The sequence below is a fragment of the Phalaenopsis equestris genome, unplaced genomic scaffold (assembly GCF_001263595.1).
Source record: "Phalaenopsis equestris unplaced genomic scaffold, ASM126359v1 Scaffold000002, whole genome shotgun sequence".
Lineage (NCBI taxonomy): Eukaryota > Viridiplantae > Streptophyta > Magnoliopsida > Asparagales > Orchidaceae > Phalaenopsis > Phalaenopsis equestris.
Window position 1 is genome coordinate 17,963,119 of NW_018164444.1, and position 27,971 is coordinate 17,991,089.

Genomic DNA, 27,971 nt, shown 5'->3' on the forward strand with positions numbered 1-27,971 from the left:
TTAACAAACAAAATAGTAAGACTATGGGTTGAACTATATGACTTGAAAAGATTAGGTAAAGTTTGAAGATGTTTTAAAAGGTGTTTATTAAGACTATGTATTAGGCTTTAAATTTAAAATTAGTGAGGAATTTCTCCCTGCATCTTAACACAATAGGGCCTAATTTGATTCAAAATGATTGTCCTGTGACTTAAATGCATTAAGAGGGTAGCCCTTTTGTGCAGGACACTTGCTCTAAGGACAATATGTCAAGCACAATATTTTATGTGTTTCATTTTTTCTTATAAAAATTTTTCAACTTATTGGATACCACAATGTTCAAACACTTATTTGCACCACTTGAACAAATGTTGGGCATATATTAAAAACATATTATATCATTTTAAGTCTTTAACTTTGAGAACTATAATGTCGTCAACATAATAAGAGCAATGACATAGAAGTGAACTCAAATAATCAAAAAAATACACTTGCTTAAATGATATAGTCTTCATATATGTTAGATGTCGGGGGTCATAGTGCTGAAAGAAGCATATAAGAAAATATAGTTACATCAACAATATATAGAAAGTGCTAGATTGCTTCAAGGGCAAGGACACGGGAAAGAAAATTTCTGGAATTGAAAAAGATAGTTGTCCGCCAAAGCATCACAAATGAATATAATGGGACTTAAAAGAAGCAATCTCAATTCGATATAAAGTAAACTATTTGTAACAGAAAATACATGGGAATGTCGGTTTGACTTTCAATCATCATCCCATCGTATTAAATCAGATCTAGGAACCTCAATCGTTACTACTCGCTCTTCAATGTCATTAACAATACCACGACACCTTGGGAAGCCACAATAACATGCCAACTCATCCTTTGAAAAGAACCTAGATCAAAGGCAACAATGAATAGAATAGTTTAGTACCTATGAGGGAGAACAAGAAAATTAAAGTGCGCAAGAAGTTTTCCTTACCTATAATCATATGTTAGCTCCTCCCATTTGCTAATGTCTCGTTTTGCAAATATGATAATATGTTCATCACCATTAACACTGATCACTCTTGAATAACAATTGGGCTGTCAAATATATAGGATTATATTCCACATAAGTAACAAATTATGGCAAATTAAAATGCACACGTGGAAAACAAATAAATTGGCAAAGAAAAAAACAATTGAGCCAATCTACCAGTTCCAAAAGTCATAGCCACAAAAATTGTCAGAATAACTATGTGGTGAGAGCATCATATCCATATTATTAAAGTAAATGGCCTACAACGTTTCAATAAAAGTCAAGCATAGTTCACAACAATATATCAAAAAATAAATAAATAAATAATCTAGTACCTCCTAACAAACTTAATGAAGAAGCTTTGTACATTAATGCTAAAGTGGCACTTTTTCCATGGATATCTCATCTTAGCTTAAGGGGATGAATTTCAACATACAAGAAGCAATTATTGTTTCATCAAATCCAAGAAATCAAGTTGCAAATAGTCACCTTCCTTTACTGATGTTGTATTTTTCCTTCATTCTAAATGTTTTATGCAAATCAAACTGGCAATGAGATTTATAACCAATAGGACGCGAGTTTTCCTATCCAAAGACATATTAAAGAGGGGCTGGGGTCTGAAGGGGCACATGTCCCCTAAAATTTTAATATATTTTATATACAATAATTATACGTTAGTAAATCATAGCTGCTTGATGTTTATGATATAAAAATTCAATTTATGCCCCTTCCAAATAATAAAATTAGTTTATGCACCTCCGTTAAAAAAGATATGGCTCTGCCAACATTTGTATCATTTATATTTTTTCTCCACAATCTATCATTTCATAGTTTATCACATGCTTATTTGATGTTTAATGAAAATGAAAAATACTAATGCTCCCAAAGAAAAATATAAAAGCTGACAAAGTAACCATAAAGACTTGAGCACAACTGTTCCGTGATTATGACATTTCCTACATAATATATTTTCATCAAAAATAAATGCTCATCTCAACTCAAACGCTTCCTACAGATCAGGAGTTCATTACTTCAAGTTGAATCAAAATTGGAAAAAAAAAAAAAATGTATGATACTAATGGGTTTAAAATACTAACATAACATATTTCCAAACAACATCCAAACCCCAAAAAACATAAAAGCAACTGAATGTTGTGTTTATAGGGAGTGGGTGTTGAGCATGTAAATCTTATATATATGTATAAATAAATCTAATAAAAAAATAGAGAAAGAAACTTACCACCACACCAAATACGTGCCTTCCAAATTACTCGTCCAAATATTATTTCAATCCTCTTGTATATCTCACCGGCACGCACAATTTTAACTATTTTAAATTGCTTCAAAAAAAATTTAAAACATTTGAACTATGTGCATCCATGCCCTCTCAATGATTTATCTCTTAAACTCCCTGACATACCCATTTATCTCTAATTCTCCAATGATCCCCTCCATTTTCTCAACCTTCTCTCTCTCTCTCTCTCTCTCTCTCTCTCTCTCTCTCTCTCTCCATGTATCTTTCAAATTACTCATCCAAATATGGAGGCTTAAAATTTTGTTTGATCTAATGAATATTGTTGGAAACTTTAACTGCTCAAAATTGTTATTAAGGTCATTGCTCCAAGAATTGTTCCTGAAAAATTCAAATGTGTGAGACTAAATAATAAAAAGGTTGGAGAGATTCAATTGAGCAAGTACATGGATTTTAATGATTGCGTCGATAATAATGGCATTAGGGATCTTCCCAGGTTTAGGCTTTCTTACTAGTCATTTAGCACACATCCCAGTCAACCTAACTTAGAGCCCTTACCAACTCTCAGATGATTGGACATGTTATGCTTCTTTTGCAACCTCCAACTATCACTTCTGATCACTCTCCCTTGTATGGTATCAATGGCTCCATTAATTTTAACAAATATAAGTTCATTTTCAAGAATTGTTTACCTCCGCAATTGATATTTTAACTATATTAGCACTACAAAAAATACTTCTGTTTCCAGAGATCTCATTTTTATTCTTTACAAAAAATTGAAAACTATCTAGCATGATTAGAAATCTGCTCCTTAAATTAACGTTAATCCTTTTTCCATACTCTCTGCCTATCTCAAAGATGGGCAAGCTCACAAATTTTTTTATGTCCTGCAATATTTTTAGACACATAGTCTGGACAATCAAAGACCATTCCACAATCAAAATCAGTGTTAAAACACTATAAAAAAGGGAAAGCAAAAAACCAACACACTCAAGGTGTCAAGATAAAGGTAAAAGGAAAGAAAACAAAGTAAAGCCTCCAAGTTTAACTATTACTTCACAGGAGTGGTTAATAAGATGAGCAATGCTTCCTGCTTTAGTGGCATCAATGACTCGTTCATTATCAATGCGAAACATGTATGTTCCAGCACCCTACAAAAGCAAAATTTTAAGTATCAATACCATAGTAAATAAAATTCATTGTGAATGACATAGTAAACTTTGAATTCATAGGTAAATATTATAATTAAAACAAATGAGGGTATTTTACTTTAATTGCTTGAAATAGGATGTATTTGACGACACAATTACAATTAGTCAAAGGCCAACACAGACCAAGTTTTAGATATCATTGTTATTTAGATAATTGTTTTGTAGATAACAATGTTATCTATAAAATAGCACACTTGATTTAATGTTAATTTGTATAACCAAAAAAAAAAAAGGTATTTAGGACATTCAATGATGATTACAACATTTCATTTTATTATTATTATTTTTGGTCTGTTCATTAAGACTGAGGTAATTAAGATAACAACTAATTTGTCAGGTAATGAGTTTACCACGATCTGGCTTATAAATATTATTTTGATTGCATCAACATATGAGTTGAAAGTGAACTAAACCAATTTTTATCATAATATAACAAAACAAAGAAAACACTAACTCAAACAACAGATAATTTCACGTGGCGGTTGATACTCATAGCTTGTTCAAAGAAACTTGGATAAGTAGAGAGATCACAAAGACTAAAAAAAGTTGATCATGTCTATACTTTAACAAATTCAAAAAACTCAATTTTGTTTGCTGAAAAAAAAAATTAAAAGGACAGCTTTTTTAAATTATGGGTCCCTTTTTCAAGAAGAAGATTAATTTTATTTTAACCAAATTTTCTTGATGCTTGGATCAAGATTTGGTCAGACACGGGGCCTAAACTTCTTCTGGGTGCGAGCCTCCAAAATTAATTAACCCTCTAGCTTATAGAAAGGCACTTTCAATTAAGGATAGTTGCAATGGCTCTAGCCCAAGCTCAACATTTGGGTTTCAATAATGGGTGAAATGTTGGGGGAATGGATGTGGGCTCGATTAAGATCCCACGGCTACATCTTTCCAAAAACAGAGGATTATAAGCTAATTTACTCTAGAAAATCTGCTTAGCAATCATGAATTGCTTTCCCTCAAGTGTTTTAAGCAAAATAGAATGAAATCAATAAATGCATACGGGGCTTGATTTTAAATGGAGAGCTTATTGGCACAAGGGCAAATTCTAACATAGATTTGGTTTAGAGCTCACATCAATTAGAAGAACCAAGTTTAATTAAGGTGGGCAGCATGGCTCTATGTGCAAGTTGCCGAAGAAGTTGGGCCATACAACCTTAGCTTTTAAAATTCTTTTACAACTCACATATTAAAGTCAGACAAAAAGGTAGGCTTTTCCAACCATTGACTTTTATAGTTAAGAAATCCCGAAGGCTAAGGTTTAATTTATTTGATGAGTCAAATGACTTTGTGTCAACTTGATGAATTGAGATGAAATGAGGGCTTAAATCCTTTGGAAGGCCCAAATTTGGAGTAGTCATTTTGAACTTTCATTGGGTTATCAAAACTAATTATTATGGTTATACATACAGTTTTCAGTACATCACATGTTTATTTAAATATTCAATAATAAAAGTATGATGGGCTTAAAAAGTCATATTATAGGAGATAAGTAGACAATGGCATGTTTAAAATACCGAAATAGGTGGGTGAACCTCCTTTGTAGAAGTAAAAGGGTCCTCACTATAGTTCAATAGTGACAAATCAGTTTCCACATGGGCTCCTTTAAACTTTCTAATATAGCGTTTGGGATCAGTTTATATTCTATATTTTTTAGTCTAAAATTCACAATCTTGTGATAGCCAACAAGCCTATACAACCATATATCATACATCTAAAGCTTAAGCGATACCTTGTGGTAGAAAATAAATATGCAATAGAATCATTTGATATAATTAAACTAATGTTTAAGTAATTAAATCATGGACAGACAAACGTAATGAGAATTTTACATTTGGAATTTTACAGCGACATCTTTGTGCAAGAAAAAATTAATATTAATCTTTATAAAATCGAATTTTTATTCTCAGTAATATGATAATGTACTATTCAAAATATGTTCAGTCTCATAATTATGTCCAATCATGATCAATATAAATGTTTTCTTCTTTTTTTTGCTCGAGTATTTGAATAATATATTAGAATTGTTTATCTTGTTGAATCTCATAGCTCATTAGATTATTATTCTTATTCTTTTCAAAAAAAAAAAAAAAAAAAAAAAGATTGCGACTGGAGTAAGAATTAGATTCAATTTTGCTATCATATTTTTATCATCCACATTATTCTGGTGAGTAAGACACCAAAATAAATGTTGGAGATAGATTCAATCAGGTAAGTCGTACAAGCCTCTATTATGTTCAGCATCAAATTAAGAACAAGTTGGCATAGAGTGTGACAGGTATGATAAAAATAAACGAAGAATCGTATCAATTGCATTGTTATGTGACAACAATCGACAAGGAAGATTATGAAAAAAGATAGAGGAAAATCTTGTCGAACCAATTTTTGTTGGAATTAGAATATCTGAAGAAGAGAACATTTACAAAGAAATGAATGGCAAGGCCAATGGGAAATAAATATTCACTTACCACTAGTGAATTATATATGCAATGTTCCCTTATATCTGCAATTGATGGTCGAACAAGTTCACCGGAATATTCAATGACCTGAGCAAGAATTTGTGAGTGCACCCAAAAAAAATCAAGTATAAAAAAATGCTTTCTCATGTATATACCATATCTCCAGCCCTGTGTGGAAGCTTAGCAAAAACGCCAAATCCATGGATTCTTGATTTCCCTAAAAATATCAATAATAGTTATAGCTATTAAACAGAGTTTGCAAGCAAATAAAAAAGCAACGAGTATGCTTAGCAACCAGAAACTTCCATCAAGATTCAAACAACAATAATGGTTTAAACATTTATGAATATTAGTTTTAAATTTTGATTTTTAAAAAAAATTATGATTCATGAAAAAGAGTTGTATTATTTTTATAAACAAAAGTTACAAGTAAAAAAACTATAATGGATCATCTTGCTGGAATTTTCAACTATCCAACAAAGAAAACTCAATGTATTAGAATAAGTTGAACCAAATAATATGATAGTTTCTAGATTAGCAAATTAATGTAATAAGCAAGATCTCAGAAAATAATACTGAACAAAATCAAAACACATCCGTCACTAACATTTATGGTTCAAACAAAAATTTAAAAAACTCAATTAATTAGTACACCCATTTAAAGAAACCACCATCAACTACGTCTGATGCAGACAAGCGAGTGGAGAAGATTTTATGGAGGTTAAGATATCTTTACATGGAATCGCATGAAAGAAGAAAGACTACAAGTTACACTGAAAAAGTTCATAGAATCACCCAAACAAGAAAGCTTCTCATTCTTGAGGGTTTTACAAAACAAAATACCCTCAATTAGGCCACTTGTTAGAATTTTTACATAAAACATAAGGCTCAAACATAACAAATCTAAAAAAAAAACTAACATAAACAAGGCATGTCCGCACAAATAAAATGAATGTAACCAAAATCACCAAAATATTTAAAAAAACCTAGTAACTAAAATTTCCTTAAATAGAAAATTGACACAATAGAAAGAAAACCATTTATCGTGCGTGTTACTTGGGCAATGATAATGTCATGATCATTATCATTAATTTCATCGCAACTCTTAGGGTTGACCATAGAAATCAACATTCCCAAATCTGTTTGTTCAATGCTACATTATATGTTAAATATATTCTATACAAATCTTTTGCAATAACTTCAATCCATATTAACTTTATTCTAACATACTTCATTCCTAATGCTCCATACTAATCTTATATGCCCATCTGACAGTGCATCTTCTGCCCTTTATTGTATGTGTCTAATGTCTAAACCACATAATTTTAATCTCCACAAAATTATCTTCAAGGGGTACAAACCTCGACATTCAATCTATCCTTTCTAATTTTGCCACACATTTACCTTAAATTTTCCATTTAGCCTCAATAAATTTGACTTTCAATTACTTTTTATTGATCAACAATCAAATCTATTACATATAATCCGTCTAATTGCAATTCTATGAAAGTTATCTTTAAATCTCCAAAACACATGCCCTAATATTCTTTAAATCATTTATCCATTGTAATCATCCAACTTTAATTATAGATTTATAATTATTCCAATCTTTCTTATGATTTTGTACGATAATTCTAAGATTAATCCGTCAAACATATATATAAATTTATCTTGTACTATTATGAGTTGATAATTGTTAATATCAAGTCCGCTATAATTGCATTCAAATTCTAATTCAATAGATGACTTGCCAATTAAAATTTTGTTATCTATAAAAAGCATACATAAAGACACCTCACTTTGAATAATCATTGTAAGAATTCTCTAACTAAAACAATTAAAATACAAATCCCATGTTACTTCTTGATGCATTACAATTGAAATTGGAAATTTAGCACTTCATAACTACTACTAATACTACTTATAACTCATTCATATATATTCTAAAGAATTTAACATACATATAGCGCACAACTTTTCTCCTTATTCATCAAATCATTTTCATGGCACTTAATCATAAGCTGTATCAAATCTATTCAATTAATTAACATAGCATAAAAATCATTGTCCTAGAGAATTGCATAAAGCCAATTTGACTAGCTAACACTAAGCATTGCACCATCTATAACTCCACTGACTAATTTATAAGTTTGATTCTTTATAACTATCACATCTTGAACATATCATTTAATATTCAAATAGCAGTTTCATAATGCATCTTCAATCATTTGAAACAATGTTAAAATCTAGCCTTTACTTGGTCGTATATTAAATGAACTAACTGAGAATACGCTAAAGGAAGATATGTCGTACGCTCAAAATTGGGCATTTAGATGGCTAAAAAGGAGGGGTGAAGTTCAACTTTAAACTTTAGCCAAACCAATATAAATAACGTATACTATTGACTTATCTAATTTATTAATTCCTAATCACGTGAATGTCCCTGCAATCAAAAATATAAATAGCAATAACTTCAATGGAAGATATATTGTCTAAGGAATCAATGAAAATAATTTATAATGAAGATGGAGTTAGCACAACTTCATAACAACAAGAATTGTAAGGAAGATAATTTGTTTTTAAGAATATGGAAAAAAAAACGTGCAGGGAACTTTTCTCTTTAGTTAAAGTAAAACGTCAAGTAGAAGACTTGTAAAAAAAAATGCACATGGGAGCATAGAGAAGTTGGGATAAAAAAGTTATTCTATGAAATCTCATTACATGAAGATAAAAAATAAAATAAAAATGACTTTGCTATAAATTAAATAAAACTTGTGGATCAATGAAAAAACGCAAAGATGGTGGCTTTCAGAGACGATGAACAAAAAAAAAGTTTACAAAAAAGAGGTAAATAATTGTGGAAGGAACATAAGCTACAATTCTTACCTGAGGAAACTCCTAACCCCACTTAAGCTTTACCCGAGTTTTTCCTCTAAGCAAGAAAATGGGAAGCTTAGCTTTAAAGTACAAATTATCCAGAATATTTTTTACTTAGAGATGATATGACATACAATTAAAATTTTTACCAAGAACCAACCTCATAATTTTTCATTAAAATTAATTTTTAACCAAACAATTGACTCCTATAACTCTCCAAATATTAATGTGCATCTTCTATGAACATAAAATTTTACCCATACAATCAGACAAAAAAAAAGTGAAATCTGAGAGAGAAACCTTTTAGAGAAGGAAAGATGATGGTATGCAGCTAGATGAACAATATACGGGCTTCGAGGAGGATCCACTACCTGCTCTCAATCAAGATACAGACTCACCAATTAAAGGTAAAAAAGGCTACAACTCTCCCAATAAAGAGGAAAACAAATAAAAACGTTCAAAATAACATAAAAAGCCAACCAAAAGTCCCTAAACTAGTTTTAAGTATTAACAGTACCATAGAAAAATAACCCTAATCTTATCCCCAACTAATAAGAAAGCCCTATGGGTTGGGCGGCACCATAGGAGCAAGAAAATACCGAATTAGGATAATTTTCGGCCTTCTTGGTTCAGTCTCGGACTGAAGCCTCACTTTAGCTTCAACTTTCGTCTAGAGAAGAAGTCATTCCCGCATCAAGTTGTAACATTTACTTTGCTAAATACCCTCTTTAAAAAAAATTTCAAGCATGCTATTTTCAAGCCTATGGAGATTTCAAAATAGTCATTTTTAGCCATTTTTTAAATTTTGTATAATCCTATGGAGATTTCAAAATAGTCATTTTTAGCCATTCTTTTAAAGCATGCTATTTTTCTTTAATGACTTTTAAACCTTCTCATTATAACATACAAACTCCTTACTAATATACATTACTTCCCATACTCATTTAAAACTTTATAGGAATTTTCTTGAAAAATTTTCCATCAAATTTACATTAGATTTCACTAAGTAAGCAACTTCAATTTTCCTCTCTTTGAAGTCCAACCGGAAAAACTAACTCCTCTCTCCTTTCAGGTTTCACGATCATATCCTACAGAAAAGATTTCTTTTGGTAATTACTTTACACACCTAATATATAAGTTCATAATAACTCCTCCATATAATGGTTTAAATTATTCTAAAATCCATCATACTCTTTGTTAAAAAAAATACTCTTTTATATATAAATAAAAGAGAAATATATCTACGGCTTGGTGGGTCCACATTAAAAATTAATCATCACTTCTTGTTTATTAAATATATGTTATTTCAAAATAGTAGGCACAACAAAATTAAGTATAGTTCTTTATTTAATATTCTATTTCATAGATCTAGAAATCCTTTAATATCCACTTTTCTTGAACCAACATGTTCATTTTGGAAACCCCAATAATTATCCACTACTTGGAGGATTTACTAAATTCAGCCAAACATAAAAAAAAAGCAAGTTCTATGGATTTATGAAAGTTCAGATTTAAGGTCCGAATTTTGTCTTTGATTCCTGTTAAATCCGAATTTAATAAATCTAGCAAGGGGTGGATTTAATAAATATGGATTTACTAAATCCTTCATACAGCCAAACATCCCCTTTATGTGACAATTATTGGGAATCTTTTTACATGTCCATTTAAATCATATCCAATAGATTAATTTCAAATATCCAATAAAAATGCCATAAGATCTTCCTGGCATCATTCACTCCATGATTATTAACCCAATTTGAAAAAAGTTGATTGAAGGTTTAGGCATGAAAAACCGAAACATCAATAATGGATCATTTGGCCATTGATACCTCTAAGATCCTTCATTTCTACTTTAGCTTCCAATGTTCAACACATTTCACTATAACAATTCCTAATTGCATAAGTTTAAAATGATAGGTAACGCTTCGAATTTGGATGACATCAATTCTCAACTTTGGATCTTTTTCATGGTTTTTGATCAAGAGATCTTCTTCATGGCTTTAGATCATTCTCTTATGTTAAATAAAATCATCATCAACAAAAGAATTTGATGATATAATGCATTCGATCACTTGTAAAGCATACTTAAAATCTTTAATCTCCACCTCAATTGTCGAATACCCTAAAAAAAGCTCTAAAGATAGATCTTGTTTTCAAGTCCTCCAATTTTTAGCTTTGAATCTAGTATTTTCTTTTCAAAACTCGTCTTTTTTCTTGAAGGATAACTATTCTATTCATGCATGATTTCTCTAATAGAAACTTCCATTTGATTGTTATTAAATGTAAAACTCTCTTATTTCATGCATTTAAATTTGATCCCATGATAGTTGATGATCAATGGCTTAGAAAAATGTTGCAAAACACAAGCTTTAAACTATAATGGTTGTTTCAAGCCTTGAAACTATATATAATTGCTTTAAGTCTTGAAACTTTCTATGTTTACCTCAAATCTATCCAACCTTTCTTTAATTATTAGATGCTTTTTTGAAATTTATCTAAACTTTACGCAATCATCAAAAGTGAATATCATCTCATTCATTGATTTATCTTGCATGGACATGTTCCACACATGAATGGACATAATTGGATTGAAGACCACACATGAGTGAATATAATTGGACTGAAGACTCTAGGATGATGCAAAAGACTGAGTAAAAGGAAATTTAATATAGTTTAGGTAATGTTTACTTGGAATTATTCCAAGAAGGAAACCATTAGCCACACACACCACTAGCCTCAGAATTCATCCAATTCATTAGAAAGCTATCACTTCATATATTTTTACAAATGATGGACAGCTCAAAAACTCCTATCCTAGTTTTCCACAGCAATGCATCAACTTAAGCTCTCATTCCTCTCAAATAAAAAATAGATTCATGTTTGTATTTCAAGAAGAATGTATCTAATCCCAGCAATTCATGATTGATTTTATGAATACTTCCTTCCCATTATTTTCTTATGAAAAAATTTGTGAAAATGGTCCCTGGATAATTGATATGGGTACCTTTGGACAATTGATTGGGGCTCTTTAAGTATCAAACTATAAATATATTTAATCTAGTCCACCGACTTCATAAATATGAACAAAAATAATCCCTTTTTTTGGATTATTTTGAATTAGATTGATAAAGGAAATGGACAAATTTTGAATTAGATTTAAAAAATCAATTATTAAACTAGACGTGTTAGATGGTCGGGATTAAAATTGTCCCCATAAATAATTCAAGTACTATTTTGATTTTTTTTTTTCTTTTAACCTCAAACTATAAATATATTAATGAACATGACTATTCGAGGGCTACAGAGCCTTTTAACACAAAGAAAGTTTAAAAAATTAAAGATCAATTAAAATGAAAAAACATATTGCTACAGAGCAAAAACAAATTCAACTAATACAAATCTAATCCAAAACAATAACTTCGTCCAATTACCACAATTTTTTTAGCAGTACATGAAAATTGAAAGTTCAGAGTCATGGCAGCATTCACAATCCTACAGACAAGTAACGAAGTAAAAAAAGGGATAAAGGACAAGAAAGAGCTTACCAATCATGAATTCATATGATATTGAGCAAAGACAACAAATCTGAACTTTAAGTGCACCCTCATTAAGTTAAAAGATTATCCGGCGGCATGAAAGAAAGAATCATGGCAATTATAACCCTCTTTGAAGATTTACATTACAGAGGTAATTCCAATTGACATTGCTTTCAAATGAATTAAATCAGCATATATAAATCTACTAAATTGTAAATTTACGAACAATTCCGATGGAAGAAAAAAACAAGAACTTACCAAATGCTAATCGTATTCTAAAAGTTGACTTCATGTTTTCATACTTCTCAGACATTGAAGAAACTTTTACAGAAGTTTCAGGTTGACTAATTGATCTTTGGTTCCGAGATGAACAATTTGTTTGCATGGATTTGTTACTTAAAATAGCGGATGCAATGCCATTTTGGCAATAGCCAGTCACAAGATAAGGTCGGTTCTCGACATATAATCGTTTATTTGATGTTGCAGCAAAGATTTGTGGTGTCTTTTGTCCTCCTCTTCTTGAAATATTATAAGGCTCTAAAGGAAAAAAGCAAAACAACCAATTAGAAAGCCTTCCATAAACAACATGCTAGAAATCTAATGAAATGATAACAGAAAAGGATATGTTTATGTAGAAATACTTAAAAGATATATTTTGAAATAAAAGTAAAGGTGGAAATTATTTAGAAGTTTTCCTCTTAAAAGTTAACTACATTAGAGCAGGCCGTAAAAGCAAAAGTTATGAAGAGTCTAAAAGATATACCAGTTCTTGCACAACCAGAAAGGTTGGATAGGGGCACATAGCATGATTCAGGTTTTTCAAGCAATGTTAGACCATCATCATTGTGTGTTCGATCACTAGATGGTTGACTATGCTTCTTGCAAAATGAAACCAGACGAACACATTGATCATCATCATCATCAAGTGACATCAAATGAATTTTGTTCTCATCTTCAAGCTGCAGGAATAAATAATGGTATAGTCAATCAAGATTGTTTTCTCACCACCCAGACAATACCAAAAGGAGCAACAACAGATTGAGAAGATAGATGAACAAAATGAGATCAAATAAAAAGCTACCTCAACACAATAACCAGCAGCACGGGCACAGAGAGGATGATATGCCACGCAGCAAGTACTGTTAGAACACTGCAACAGACATGTATTACTTGCATCAAAATTTCTTAAGATACGTGCAAACTAAATAACCCATAGCGCACAAAAAGAAACCAGAAAAAAAAAAATAAATAAAAAAAAAAATTGGTAAAATAAGTAGAAAGAATTTGAATAAAAAAGAAATTTATCCTAATTTTTGAAGTAACATAGAATCATGATGAGGCAGCATATATTTTATGTTTTACCTGGATGCATGCCCCATAAGTTACATGGCAGATGCTACACAAAAGTTTCCATCTATCCTGGCACGTTTAAGTCAGATGAGTTAAATACAAAGACACTCAGAAAAAATTGTTGATTGTCCAATGACAGCCACAGTGGTAAAAAAGTAGATGATAACCTTGTGTATTCTGTTTACACCATCAATGGGTTCCATCTTCTTCACATCAGTTAAGCAGGTTTCTGAAGGGCACTATACTATATTAATGGCGAAGTATCAATCAAATTTTACATCAAACTATAAACCACACTAAGAAATTTCTGACAAACCAGGAATCCATATAGCACAAGCCAGGTGAGCCCATTGACCATCAGTTGTAGGTTTCATTGCACCACCTGAAGCCAAAAACACATAAATAGAGGTCAGAATGTAAAACAAGAAAAAGAGCATTACAAACTGAAGGTCAGAGAAAAACCTATGACAGGGCAGAGACAGCATAGCGGAGAAGATTTAGGAGCCCTATTACGACATAAGTTACAATGCCATAACTCCCCATCCATAGGTCCTAACTCACCATAGCATCTGGCATGAACCTGAAATGATTAAAAAAATAGAAAAACATGAGCAAACAGGAACAAGCAAACTGATAACCTATAACGTAAAATCAGTCAAATCAAACTTTATACCATCATACGACATTTATCACACTGCAAGAAAAGATTTTCCTCATATTCCTGCAACAAGAAAGCAAAGTTTTGTTAAAAAACTAATTTTATGCAAATCCATCAAGAACTGCATTACAGACTGCATCACAGACAAAATGAACTTAAGCAAAATAAAATTGATACGATAAAAACTGCATAAAACAATCAATTAGAGAACAATTGACACACTCCATAAGTAACATTAGTGAGACAAAATGGATTCCATTAACTACCTCATCCATATGACAAACATTGCACCTGTCAAGATCTTTCCATTCAATTCGAACAGCTCTATAGCCAGCAGGTAGAGTTTCCCCATTCTTCAAGCCTAATCTACACTGAAAGAAAATATGACATGTTGAAGCTGACAGTAAAATTCAAACAAAAAAAATTAAAGCTGGGCTGGATATCAAAGCTTCCTACTTTATGCCTAATCTGCAAATAATAGCCAAACTACAAATCAACAGATATTTAAGTTAAGAAAACATTACAAGATATTAATGCAAAAGAAAAAAAAAAGTTCACACTGACATGAATAAAGGATATACACAATCTAGCGCAGTTAAAGACCGACATAATGCAAAAAAAAAAAAGGGAACTAGAATGTTATGTAAATACTCATGTCAACCATTCCCAATAATCCATTCCAAGCACCTTCTACCCAAACCCTAAGCACCACTTCATGGCTTCTTACATAACACTGATTTATCGATAGTAGAACTTTAAGCTAGATAATCTAAAGCAGAAATGACTGTAGTGACATAGTATGCAAGGCTTAAAAATCAATAACAGCAATAATAGAAGGAAAAAAATCACAACAACAGCAAAAGAAGATCTTAGCGCATACGGTCATTATAACTTACCATATTTCCTATTTTTTTGATGTGATGAAACTTAATTAAAAATTATGGTGCCATTGATTTGGGCAATAATAGAAGGAAAAAAATCACAACAGCAAAAGAAGATCTTAGTGCATACGGTCATTATTACTTACCATATTTCCTATTTTTTTGATGTGATAAAACTTAATTAAAAATTATGGTGCCATTGATTTGGGACAAAATTTAACGATGATTATGAGAAGAGGCACAATCTCCTAGCATTGACTTAAAGTTTTAGGCTTTGCAAAAATAGATGAAGGAATGATTAAAATAGTCAGCCCAATCGCTAATTACTAAAAATCACAGCCAATCAGACTGATGAATCAATGCACAACCAAACCAATTGCCACAAAAATATCCTTGTAAAAACAGTGCAAAACAAACCAGCACTTTAACAAGATGAACTATCAGTGAACACCCTGAAAAAATATAGCTTACAAGAAAAAAAAGAAAAATAAAAACAAAGAAAGCATTATCATTTTCATAAAATATGAGATGCACTTGAACGTAGGACCTCTGAACATGCCTGAATGTGTTTGGATATCAATGGAACTGAGAAGCCGAACATGTAAGTGCCAGACTTCTGCAAATCACATCCTTCCACTTCAGCAAGAGCGCCATAGCCTCGCAAGCACTTTATCCGCTCATAAACTTCCTTCCAACAAGCAGTTGGATTTGATCCATCAATCTGGTATAAAAAATGTAATCTTTATTAAAAATTAAACTACCAACTACATCTGACTTAGTATGACTGATATGACCATGAGGTGCCCTCCTTTGCGCCAAGCCATGGCTGGGGCTATACACTCAAGGGTGCAACTGCAACAAAGCTTCCTCCTTTCACAGTTGGAAGAGGAGGCTGCCCACAAACATGTGGCTCATTTGGAAAGCATATTGGCTGACACCCCAAAAGTGCCATGAGTTGCAGATGTAGTTACGAATCAAAAACAAGACTTGAGGCTGTCAGCATTTCTTTGGTGGTGTTACACAAGTTGCAGTGACCCGAAAAAAGAAAAAATTCCCTGATTCTTTATAGAAGGCCATTTTAGTAATAGAGTCAGTCAACTTAGTCTCGGACTCTTTTAAAGGGGGCTAAAATAGTCCTCCTTAGTGATAACTTAATCCCATTTTAAAATAATATAGGGACTAATTTGACACTTTCATAAACTCTGGACTAAAATGACACAATGTAAATAGTCAGAGAACAATTTTCAAACTTTATTGACCCAAAAAAGAAATTTGGGAAGGACAGCAGGTTAAAAAAATAATAAATCAGCACAACAGCCTGCTCCCGTCTCTCGAGTAATCTGAACCTATTTCCTACTTGTATTAGAACTCCAGGGAAAGTCAAAAAATTAGCATCAAATTATGTACCTTTACCAAACATGGCAGCTTGCTTTTAAAAAACTAGGCTTTCACCCCAAAAACCAGAAGCAGAAATACTACAATAAGCAATCAAGGGCATATGACAGCTATAAGAATAGGTTAAGGAAGACAGGACCTGCTCTCCATCATCTGTTGTAACTCTGAATAATGGCCGAGATATTGACTTGGGATTCCTCAATACTTCCATTTTATATACAGCTACCATACTTGGATCTGAAAAAGAAATCAGATTTTAGAGGTTACCTGTCTTACAAAAGAAGCTAAAAATAATTAGAGGAAATCATGGTTCTGCTAGCAAGGCTGAATACATTGAATTTCTACATGAGTTCAGAAATCATAACCTATCAATGACGCAAATTTCCTATAAGCAGTATATCCTTCAGGCCAGATATGATGCTTCCTATGGAAATAAGATGAATCTCGGACAACCCTCCCTGCAAAGAAACCAAAGCAATGTGAATGCAAATGATTTTCATTTGAAATGGAATTAAAGAACTAAAATTTACAAAATCAGATGCTATAAAGTGTGTAATTAGGAATTACCTAAACTAGTTACGCGAAGATTTCCAATTTCAATTGGTAGAAAAATGTATTCATCTGCAAGTTGGATCAGTTCATCCCCAGAAAGGTCTTCAAAAGCAGAAATACGATCCTCGCTTTCTTCAGAAACAACCTTTCCATGACTAATACCAGTAGCCTTCTGAAACCGTAGCATTCTCTCTGGGAGCTGCTGATTACTCAAGTACCTGTGCCAATTCGCATCATTTCAATCACAAATATAGTCCTTTAGTGTAACGAATTATGAATAGGCATTTATTAAAAAAAAAACTTTGAGAAACCAACACTAATATAAATATAAGAACTTGCAAAAACAAAGGAAAACATATGTAACCTAGAAGAGGTAATAATTTCACTAAGAATTAGAGGAATCAAGAAACCCAAATCATTCTTTTGATTAATCATAAAGCAAGGAAATGCATAACCAAACAGAAACGTGTCAAACATTCCCCTGGCTTTATAGGTAGCCAAATATGTCCCGCTGTCCATAAAAGTGTCAATTTAGTGCTCAGACCTTTTTAATACAGGTTAAAATAGTCCTCCAAAAATCTATTTTAGCCAACATTAAAACTGTCTAGGGATTAATTTGCACTCTTGGAGACTCCAGGACAGAAATGGCTCCATAAAAATAGTTAGGGGACTATTTTGACATTTTACTCCATAACCTAATGACATCCAAACAAATAGTTTCATACTACAACCCTATCTGACTCCAAATGTACGGCTCACCATCACATCAGTCTCTTATGAGAGCATATTCAACTCTTCTTCCTCGAAATTCACTATTATCATCTGATTTCTGCCCAGTTCCATTCCACCATCAGCCAAAAAAAAGCTGTATATGATGGACAGTCAAAGCCAGTGATGCAACAATTTTACTACTGTTCACATATTGGGCCCCAATCCACAGTAAAATGACCTGCCTTTTGTATTGACATAGCTCAGCTTAACCCCATGTCACCACCTAATTGATCTCTTTCGAATAGATCAGCCAAGAATTTAGGAGAAGTCCAAAGCTAACAACATATCTTGTCATTAAAGACGTTTCTTATAACACTGAATTTTTGGCTACTAGATATCCAAATAAATCAGAGAAAAACTATCACGAACTAAATAGAAACTGCATTCAGTAAGAAAACAGTATACGATTGAAAAGCTAAATTGATGAAAAATTAAGGATGGATAGGATTTAAGCACAACGCAGGTTATAAGTGCTTTAAAGAAGCTTGAGTGATTAGCTTGTTGCAAGCCAATTCATCAATCATTGCTTAACACAGGTTTTATCCATCGTCTTAAAAATACTTTTTTTAGCTTCAAAGCAAAACTTTCCCAGTGCAAGCTGAAAATGTGATCTTGAAAGTACTGTGTTTGAAGCTCGTGCCTTTAAGGTTAAACTTCATTCTTCACTTCTAACAGTAAAAAAAGCATTTTCAAACCCAAAAATGTGTGCAGTCCAGAAGTAAAGCAATGGAAAATGCAGCTCTACCACTCCAGCATCACTGCAAAGCGAATAGTAAACATCCTCCTTCATAGTAGTACCGAGCATGTATCACTGACACTGTGCAGACCTTGACATGTAATTAATATATGCACGGTTATGTTTAATTCATGCAGGTTTATGAATCCATGAATGATTTTAAATCTATCAAATTTCAAATATTTGAATAGTATAAACTTTCAAACGTATACACATTAAAACCACAAAAGCTAAAAAAAATTGTCATCATGCCAAGTAATTATATTAACCTATAAATTAAAGTAAACCTTCCTTCTGCAATGAAAATATCTATTTAAATAGAAAACACTTACAGTTTTACTTCATCCAAGCTCTGAATAAAACTACCTTGCTTGCATTTCAGATCAAAAGAACAATGAACGCCCTTACCAAACGGCATAACCTGCTTAAGACTAACCCTGAACAAAGCAGGAAAAATACAGCAAACAAATAAATGGAATCAATAGTTATCAAAGAAAACGGATAAGTAAAAAGAGACTAATGAAACTTTCTTGTTAAAAAAACTATTGATATTCAGACAAGTTAGATATCATAAATGATCCATAAAAGAAGGCTATAAAACCTTGCAAAATTATGTGTTCCAAAAAACTGCACATAGAATGACTGCTCGCGCTTCAGGCCGCTTGCACCAGCACACGGTTCATTCACTATTAGTGCTGGCCAAACGGCATGCCCTGTTTAAGACAGAATCAACAATTAGAACACTGATGTGAATAAGTTTTCTTGTTCTTCGAACAACGCTAACTTAGCTCCAGTGCCATTGATTTCATAAAGATAAAAGTTTCAGAAGCATTTCATTATGCATTGTAGCTAAAAAAAACATGGTTAAAATGACTTACCTGACATAATTCATTTTAGGAAGATTTGCATACATACTACTAAACTCTTATGTATTTACCTAACACCCAAAATTCATTTTTTACCCATATGCCACCTTGCATATGCATGAAATTGTATTTAAATGTTTAAAAGTTAAATAGTGGTATTGTTTATGTAATATGAAATATAAGAGTGGTATAAATGTAAAAAAGCAAAGTTTTAGTGTGAGATATGTAAATACATATAAACTGTGTGGTATGTATGTAAATGCCCCTTCTTTTTATTAGCATCATGAACAGCTTTAATCAATTTTTTTGGTGAGAAATATTCAAGCTACTTATGAATAAACACATAGATGTGCACTTATGAACACATAAATTAAGATAAAATATGCACAAACATGCAACAACATTGCGTGCACAAAACATGTATATAAAAGCAAGTCACGCATAGTTTCCCTTGTGATTGCTTTAAACTTTGTCTAAACATCTTTGGATTTGTTGTGTTTCGATTTTACTTTCTACTTGTTTTATTGCCAATTTATTTTCACCTCGTATCAAGTTTATAAAATATATGTTTCGATGGTGTTACTTATTTCACATTTGTCAAAAAAGAGATGTAAGAACATGTTTGGATGCAAAAAGAGATTAAAGAAAATATAATTACATTTTCTGGAAACGCTCCTGTATACAAAATACTAGAAAGAACCCATATAAATAAGGATGTTTCAATAATATCAAGAAAAACTAACTTCAGCAGGGTAGTCTCTCTGGTAAGCATTAATGAATTTCTTTCCGGATCCTATTTTTTTAATGGAAACCTACATTGAGTAGAAGAAATCAAAATGCAATATTCCACTGATACTCCAACAAAAAAACAATAACGTCTTTCGAAACAAGCCCATTACTCCCAGTTTTCTTTCAAAGATTCTTACTAGCTACCTCTTATGCTACAGTGACAACTTTGGTTGAAAACAAAAAATTTCTAGATGGACTTTTGCGTAAGAATCTAGCACTAACACTAGCACGCTGAAGTAATATTAGTGACAAATGTATTTTTTCAGTGGCGCTACAAAACTAATGAATAAAAATGACTATGATAATGTTAAATTCTAAGTATTAATGAAAATAACTGGAAAATCCCTTTCTGGCTGCCTTCATGTTTCTACAAACATAATCTCAAAGGGTTTCATCTGAAGCAACACTGTTTGCAAGGTGATGTAGATGGTCCTAAGCAAACAGGGAATGAAGTAGTAAGGGAGAGGCAAATGGTCATATAAAATGTAAAATAAGATTACGAAAGGAAAGATGTGAGATTCAGGAAAGGAATGGCAGGTAGACATAAGAAGGACAGACATCTTTTCATTTAATTCATGAAAAATAATAAGAGAAATAAAAAACAAAATTTCCATGCCGCATTACAGGCAATGTATCTCAAAGAATCATCAGTAATCCATGGCTCGTATAAAAAAGAAAAGATGGCACGGATAATTTAAAAAATTGATGACTAAACCTTAGCGGCTTTGTCTTTTTGACATTCAGGTAGCATACTTCAAATTTCTATTTTAATAGCTGATTCAACAAAGGATATAAAAAAATGAATTGATGAAGTCTAGCACCTTTAAACTCCTACCCACTATATATTTTTGTACAGCAATCAAAACTATACTAGTTTTACAATAATCACCTTTTATCAATTTTTCAATGAAACAGGCTCTACAATAACAAAGGCAGGTGAAATGCTATTTCCAGTTATGCAGTTTTTGAAGGCCAAGAGGCCCTTATGTAGTGTATTTCAGTGCCAAGCAGTTTGGTTTGGTTTGGGATTTTTTCTTCTTCTTTTTTTTTTTTTTGTGCATATTGCTAAATAAATCTAACTAACGACTTCCACTCTTTGGCACCCTTGACCCACAAAATAACTTGGCCACATAAAAATGTATGAGAGAAAAATTGAATCATTAAAACAGAGGCAGAAGAGTGTCAACTTTTATATTTTAATTAAAAGAGTCTTTTATCTCCAAAAAAGTAGCATGCATTTAGTCATTTAATAGTACTCATTAGCTGCTTGTGAAACGAGCAAAAAACACAACGCCCTATAATGGGAATGGTGTTGGCTAATAATGTGTATGTTAGACATAAACACATGAAAAGATCCTCCAGTAGGCATACATTTCATATTATATTCTAGAATAAAATCTCCAAAATGATATGAAATTCCAGCATCAGCCTTCTAATTATTTATAAATCTTAGTCCTCAATAACATTGTTGCAAGCGTACATATCATTTGACATGACGAAAATCCATTATTATAGATTGGTTGTGCATTAAAAAACTATTAAGTTATTCAACAATTGGAAGTTAAAAATTATCAAGGCAATCATTTACATAGCTTGTCTAGGCTTTGTAAAATTTTTAGATTTAAAAGAATGAACTCTTCACAAGAAGCCCCGCAGAAAACATTATTCATTGATGAATTAGATATAACAAGCATCTTAAACTAACTCCTCTGTTTAAAAATATGTATGGAATTAAAGAAACAATAAGAAAGGGATGAATTGATGTGTATGGCACTTAAAAATTTCTTCGCAAAATCCTTCCAAACTTAAATTCTAAAGATAAGCAAATGGAATAATATGTAATCAAATTACATAAACAACAATTAAAGTAATAGAGTACAAAATATAGATTATACTAAAACAATAGTGACTAATCAAAAAGCATTAACACAAACAAAAAAAAAGCAAATCAGCCTACAAGACCAAACATACAAGCATCCACAAAGAAAAATAGGTCACAACAAGTATAAGATCCAAAATTTCTCTCCTTTTTCTCCCGCTACTAAGCCGCATGACCCACCTTCCTCTTTTCATCATGTGAATCACAAATCTCGTGATGTCGTTCAATGTCACCATCCCGATCTGAACTCCCATGATACTTTCTTTCCTTTTTCTCCTTCCCGCTCTTAGCAAAGCCTGTACACTCGTTATAAGGAGGATCGAATCCAATGCACAATAGTCCTCCCCATCGCAACAATTGAAAGCTCTTTCCTCCTCCCAAACCCTAGACGCAGCTCATTAGTTCCCTTGCCTTGCCTGTTAACTAAAGTTGAGAGTCGAACCATTCTCCTCCTTCCTCGGCCGATCAAGCATTATAAGCTCCCACTTCCCCTTACTTCATGCATCTCTTATTTTAATACAATTTTATTCACTGTATTTGCATACATACATTCATAATCATATATGTAAGCATGAGTATGTATGTATGTATATATATAGTAAATACATTTTTATTATGATAAACTATATTCAAGTTAAATTAATTAATTTCTAACTTTCTTTCAAAATTATAATAATAGTAATTTAAATAATAACAATAATGAATAATTAGTTAAGTGTTAGTACTTGCATAATTGTTAATGTTTGGAAGTCTAATTGGAATAGAACTTACTAATTGATGTTGGTTGAGCCGCTAAAATTTATAAGAGTTTTATTATCCACCTCGAGTTAAATAGCCAGTATTTATTATGGGATAAATGTACACTTCATTATTAGGGGCATTATTCTTTATATGTGTATTAGATTCTTAGTTAATTGCATATTTGTCAACTATTTCCTTCAAATTATATTTATATATTTGCAGTAGATTTTATTTTTGGTTCATATTGACCATCAAATAATTAATCTTATTTTAGTGTTGCATATTCATATTTAATTATTCGCATTTCATGATTTCAATATTTCTTATTTCTTTTATAGTTCTGGTATGTTAAATTGTGTTCTTGCAAATTCATAATTGTACATAAATATTAATGGACATGTTATAGTTATATCTCTGTACTTTGATTGTGATGCATGAAATATACAAGATAATATAATTTTATTATATTATTATTAAACTATTTTGTTATGACTAACCAAACCGACAAGTTCTCGAATTGGATTTCTATGAATTGGTTTCATTATTCAATGTATCGTCGGAAATCAACTATATATAAATAAGTACTCACACACTCGTATATTATGAGGTGGTGTTAAAAAATTATTAAATCCTACAGGTAAAAGCACATATGATATTAAGGCATACAAATAGTTACATAGTAGTGCATGAGTTTAATTTACTCCTATTCATGATCATAAACTTGTGATAATCTTTTTTACAAATCCTGTTATAGATACAGAAATCATCCATTTTTATTGTTAATATTACATGCATCATTCATTTTGTTATTTATGTTTTAATAAATAGTAGTTAATTACTAAGTTTGATTTGTAAAACTCACTTGCTGAATTTTTAAAAAGCAGGTTGTATTCAGTGCTTGAAAGATCGCTTTCCATCTGATCAAGCTTACCAAATAAACTGTACTTTTGGGTTTTATTCATTAGTTTTTGTATTTCCTTTTTAGATTTGGGTAATTATTTGTCTATTGTCATTTCATTTCATTTCAATTGGTTTCATATTTTCCTTCAGTGGTATCGGTTATTAGTTTTTTATTTATGAAATAAAATTTATCTTTTGTTGTTTATTTTTGTTAATATTTGCATATTTTTTCTTTTGAGAATACAAAAAAATATTCAATTCATTTCATCATCTCTTATGTTGTCGTGGTGTACCATCTTTCGGACCCGAGATGTCAAAAGAACTTTAATCAATGTTAAGAGTGCGAGTACACAATTTTGAACACATGTAAGAAAATCTACTCAAATACAACAGCATGCTAGTATTTCAAGCATGTATCACCATATAAGAATGCATGACAAACTAACTAACAGAGCATTATCGCCATATAAATAAAATTGGCTTGCTATGATAGTCACAACAGATTTATAATTGCTGAACGAGAAATTCAGAAAGCACAAAAGACGTTATCACACAAATTAAAAGAGGTACCTGTAAGTTTTGCCCACACAACATCCCCAGGTTCAGGCACATCACAATCGTCAGAAATGACAGCTAATGAGAGCATTTCATAATGATCACGTTCCTTCTTCTTCAGATTCAATTTTTGGATCTCCATAGAAGAAACATGAAATTGTATCTTCTCGTGCACAAGAACAAGATGTTCTTCATCCCCATCATTATACTTAACCTGTAATTTTTTGTATCAGATAAATGGGTGGGTGAAGTGTCTGTATTTAAAAGAAAACAAAAGGAAGGATCGTATCCAAGTTATTTGTGATTATGCATATACAATAGCCCTCTTTCAAAGATTATAATATTTATAGAGCTTATGATAATGAGAATGATAGTCCATAGGTTTACATTTAATGCTGAAGTTATTATTTCTAAAGAACTTATTTGATTGTTTGAAATTAGAAAATATATTGAGAAGAATTGCTCTACTAGAATTATACATTTAGTTAAATGTAATTAAAAATCAAAATAAATTTTCAACCCTACAAACACCTTCAAAATCTTTCAAAAAGTGAGTGTTAATTTTCATTTACACAATCAAAATGAGTGAAAACAAAATCAACACTTTCTAAAACCTCCTTTCTAACAATAAGCAAGCAAATCGGCCGCATATGTGATTATTTCCCAGTAAAATATATCTCATTTGAGCAAAGTACCAATCACACAAATATCTTATAATCAGACATTTATCTTAATATTATATAGCAGAAAACCAAAAACCATGTAATTTACTCAACCCCTTGAAATTGAATTCTAAAATACAAGCAGCACTACAATGCTTAAAAGTAAGAAGGTACCCTAGAATTTTCAGTATATGGAATACTGCAATTTGTATAAGGTATATGGTCAAGTTTAAAGAACAACTGTATTCGGGCAGCTATCAAGGTTAAGCAACTTAAAGCAGAACAATGAAGCAGCATTCAACATAAGATGATGCATAACATGCTTTAGTAACATTCAAATCAAATAATGAAGCAATACTTAACATAGTAAACTAAGAAAGAAAAAGTCACACCAACAAATATAGGTGGAACAATGTCTTTTTTCAGTAGAAACAGCTGTATGAGGAAACAAAGGGGATTAGGGAGGATGAAGTTCTCCAATCCAAGCCATTCAATCCAAAGAACCCACTTTGAATGGCTGAATAAATTCTATCAAAATCACTTTTTTTTTTTCAAAACCGCTATGGTTTTGAAAAAAAATAATCTCACTGCCAAATTAATTTGATGGATGGAATTTCAGAACTTTACCCACCAATCAGTCATAGTTAGAGAGGATCTTAAACCCAAATATCAGTATCAATAATGTAATAAATAAGCTCATACATGATGCCGAAGGCTGTCAGAATCATAGGACACAACAGAGCCCTTGTACCAGCCATCGTCCAGAGGCCAGAAAACCTGCAATACAGCAAAATTTCTGATATTAATTCATCCCAATACGCCTAACCAGACGTAAAGGTTAAGAACTTCTAATTTATCTGCCAACAGATCGCTTACTTTGCATGCCAGGCCAACAAATCGATATGGATCCGTCCCCTCAAAATCCAACCTTTAACCAAAAAAATATTTTTTTTTTAATCTTAGTTTTGATGCCCACGGATTAAAATGGAGAAGTTGAAATTCCAAATAACAGTTCTAGGCCAAATAAATAAAAAAAAATTGATACTAACTCGACCCATTTCTTTCCAATGCGAGAATCAGAAGAATCCTTCAGACTGCAGCGACTAATCTTTCTTTCCACATGAGTCTTGATCCTTAACAATCTTCTGCTCCCTCTCCTTCGAGCCTCACCTGATGCATTGCCATTCTGATCAGCAAGCACAGCTCCAAGGTTCAGCAGCTCGAATCTCACCCTCCTCCGATTCTTTATCCTACTCCGATCACCAACAGAATCCCCCTCGGCTCCTGGTGGATTCCCATCATTTACCTCCTTCTCCCGGTTCTCTTTTTCCTTATCATTCTCCGACTCCACATCACTAAGAACTTCAGTCTTCACTATCGGGACAGCAGGGATATCGGGTTCTTCCATTTCCGGCATTCCCCGTGGCTTCTTAATTCGTCGGCTGTACACAAAAATCGGATTGTCAGCATTGCCCCAGCGAAGCCCTCCATGGCAGAGACCAGTCAGCTGCTTTTCGTCCCCGGCGTCCTTCTCCTCTTCATCCACGACAATCTTTCGCGCCCTAACTTTCTTAGAGACAACATTGGATGACCCACTGGAGCTGACGCAGGGAGTAGTGGAGGAATACACATGACGGATCGGTAGGTATCTCACCGGATGATCGACCTCCTCCTCCTCGTGGATGAACTTTTCAGGCATAGGCGGCATTGGAATCAAAGAAGCCCGGAGGAAGGGTTCATAGAAGAGGAAGGGCTAGGGTTTTCGCCGTTGTACCCTTACCAGGGTAAGGCTTTTTTCCCAAAACCGCTATTTTCCCGCCCCGGCCGTGATTTGGTAACTTCAAAAGCGGCTCTTTTTCTTTAGCCCTGATTGTTATTTATAGCCAGTGTGATTCAGCTACCATAGCCCCTTAAAATTCATGGCCGGATTTCTCTGCCAATCAACACAAAAATTATAACTGAATCAGGATTTGATTAAAAAAGAAGTTTTTTGTAGAAATTCCTCCTTCCTCTGTCATGTTGATCTGCTGGGGAAACACAAATTTCTTTTCTCCTCCTGAGATCTGCTTCTTTCTTCTCAGATTTGTAGTTAAGGTTGTTCTTTTGAAACAAGATAAGACATATAATCATAAGTACTGTTCCAGAGTTAAGCATTTATACTCTTCAAGAATTTATTATCATTTTCGCTTGTTGAAATTTATAGAAATGTGGAGGAGGGAAAGAAAATAACTAGCTGATAAGATATATTGTGCGATAGGAACCATTTGGTTTCCTATAGGCACAACTATTTTCAATAAGACTAGTACTATTATTATTTGGTTGGTTTGATGTAATTTGAAAATTGTATGAATTTTAAACTCTACAAACTTTTAGAATGCAATGATTTGTTTTCACAAATGAAATGATTGAAGGACAACTTCTTAAAACATTCTTTTTATCTACAATCAATTGAATGTATGTTGATTTTTGTTTAATTTGGTTGCTTTGTTAGATGTAATTTATGGCATGTTTCAATTGTCATAAAAGAACTACATGTTGAAGTTAGTTTAAAAAAGGAAACATTAAGAGTGTAAATTTGAAGTGATCTAAATTACAAGTAAATCGGAGTTTGGCTAGACTATCTTACTCCATAGACAAAAGAGAGGATAATTTTAATTCTAGGTGATTGCTAAATTGTTTCATTTTGTAAAGTTTAAGAAAATGTTTTAAATTGATTTTTTTTTTTAATCTATCATTTATTTGAATGTGGTTAGAACTCAACCTTAATTTCAAACTCCCAAAACCAACTAAAAAATGCTCTAAAATATAAGTATTTCACATGTGAAAAGCAAGGAGTCATTTTCTCTAACATATTTTCTATCTACAATCGAACAAATTAGTCCTAATTAACAT

The 27,971-nt window shown here is 32.1% G+C and overlaps 1 protein-coding gene across 1 annotated transcript; it reads right to left on the reverse strand.

Moving 5' to 3' along the window:
• Positions 1 to 513: 513 nt before the first annotated feature.
• Positions 514 to 27,160, reverse strand: LOC110032450 (histone-lysine N-methyltransferase TRX1-like). The gene is made up of 24 exons (XM_020736093.1): positions 26,129 to 27,160; positions 25,956 to 26,007; positions 25,782 to 25,856; positions 24,433 to 24,631; positions 19,289 to 19,400; positions 19,020 to 19,124; positions 17,196 to 17,398; positions 16,994 to 17,086; positions 16,768 to 16,865; positions 15,793 to 15,954; positions 14,619 to 14,723; positions 14,368 to 14,415; positions 14,157 to 14,274; positions 14,011 to 14,076; positions 13,862 to 13,923; positions 13,707 to 13,763; positions 13,426 to 13,494; positions 13,108 to 13,303; positions 12,603 to 12,881; positions 6,087 to 6,148; positions 5,941 to 6,018; positions 3,311 to 3,406; positions 965 to 1,068; positions 514 to 878 (listed from the first exon to the last, which is right to left on the reverse strand). The coding sequence occupies exons 1-24, from the start codon at positions 26,785 to 26,787 to the stop codon at positions 746 to 748; spliced, it is 3,231 nt and encodes a 1,076-aa protein (XP_020591752.1). The 5' UTR covers positions 26,788 to 27,160; the 3' UTR covers positions 514 to 745.
• Between the last annotated feature and the right edge of the window lie 811 nt (positions 27,161 to 27,971).

Coding starts and splice junctions, on each gene's coding strand:
- LOC110032450 (XM_020736093.1), bottom strand. CDS start 26,787: ATGCCGCCTATGCCTGAAAAGTTCATCCACGAGGAGGAGGAGGTCGAT. Junction 14,275..14,367: donor GTGATAAATGTCGTATGATG/GTATAAAGTTTG, acceptor TAATCATTTCAG/GTTCATGCCAGATGCTATGG. Junction 13,304..13,425: donor CTGCTGGTTATTGTGTTGAG/GTAGCTTTTTAT, acceptor TTATTCCTGCAG/CTTGAAGATGAGAACAAAAT.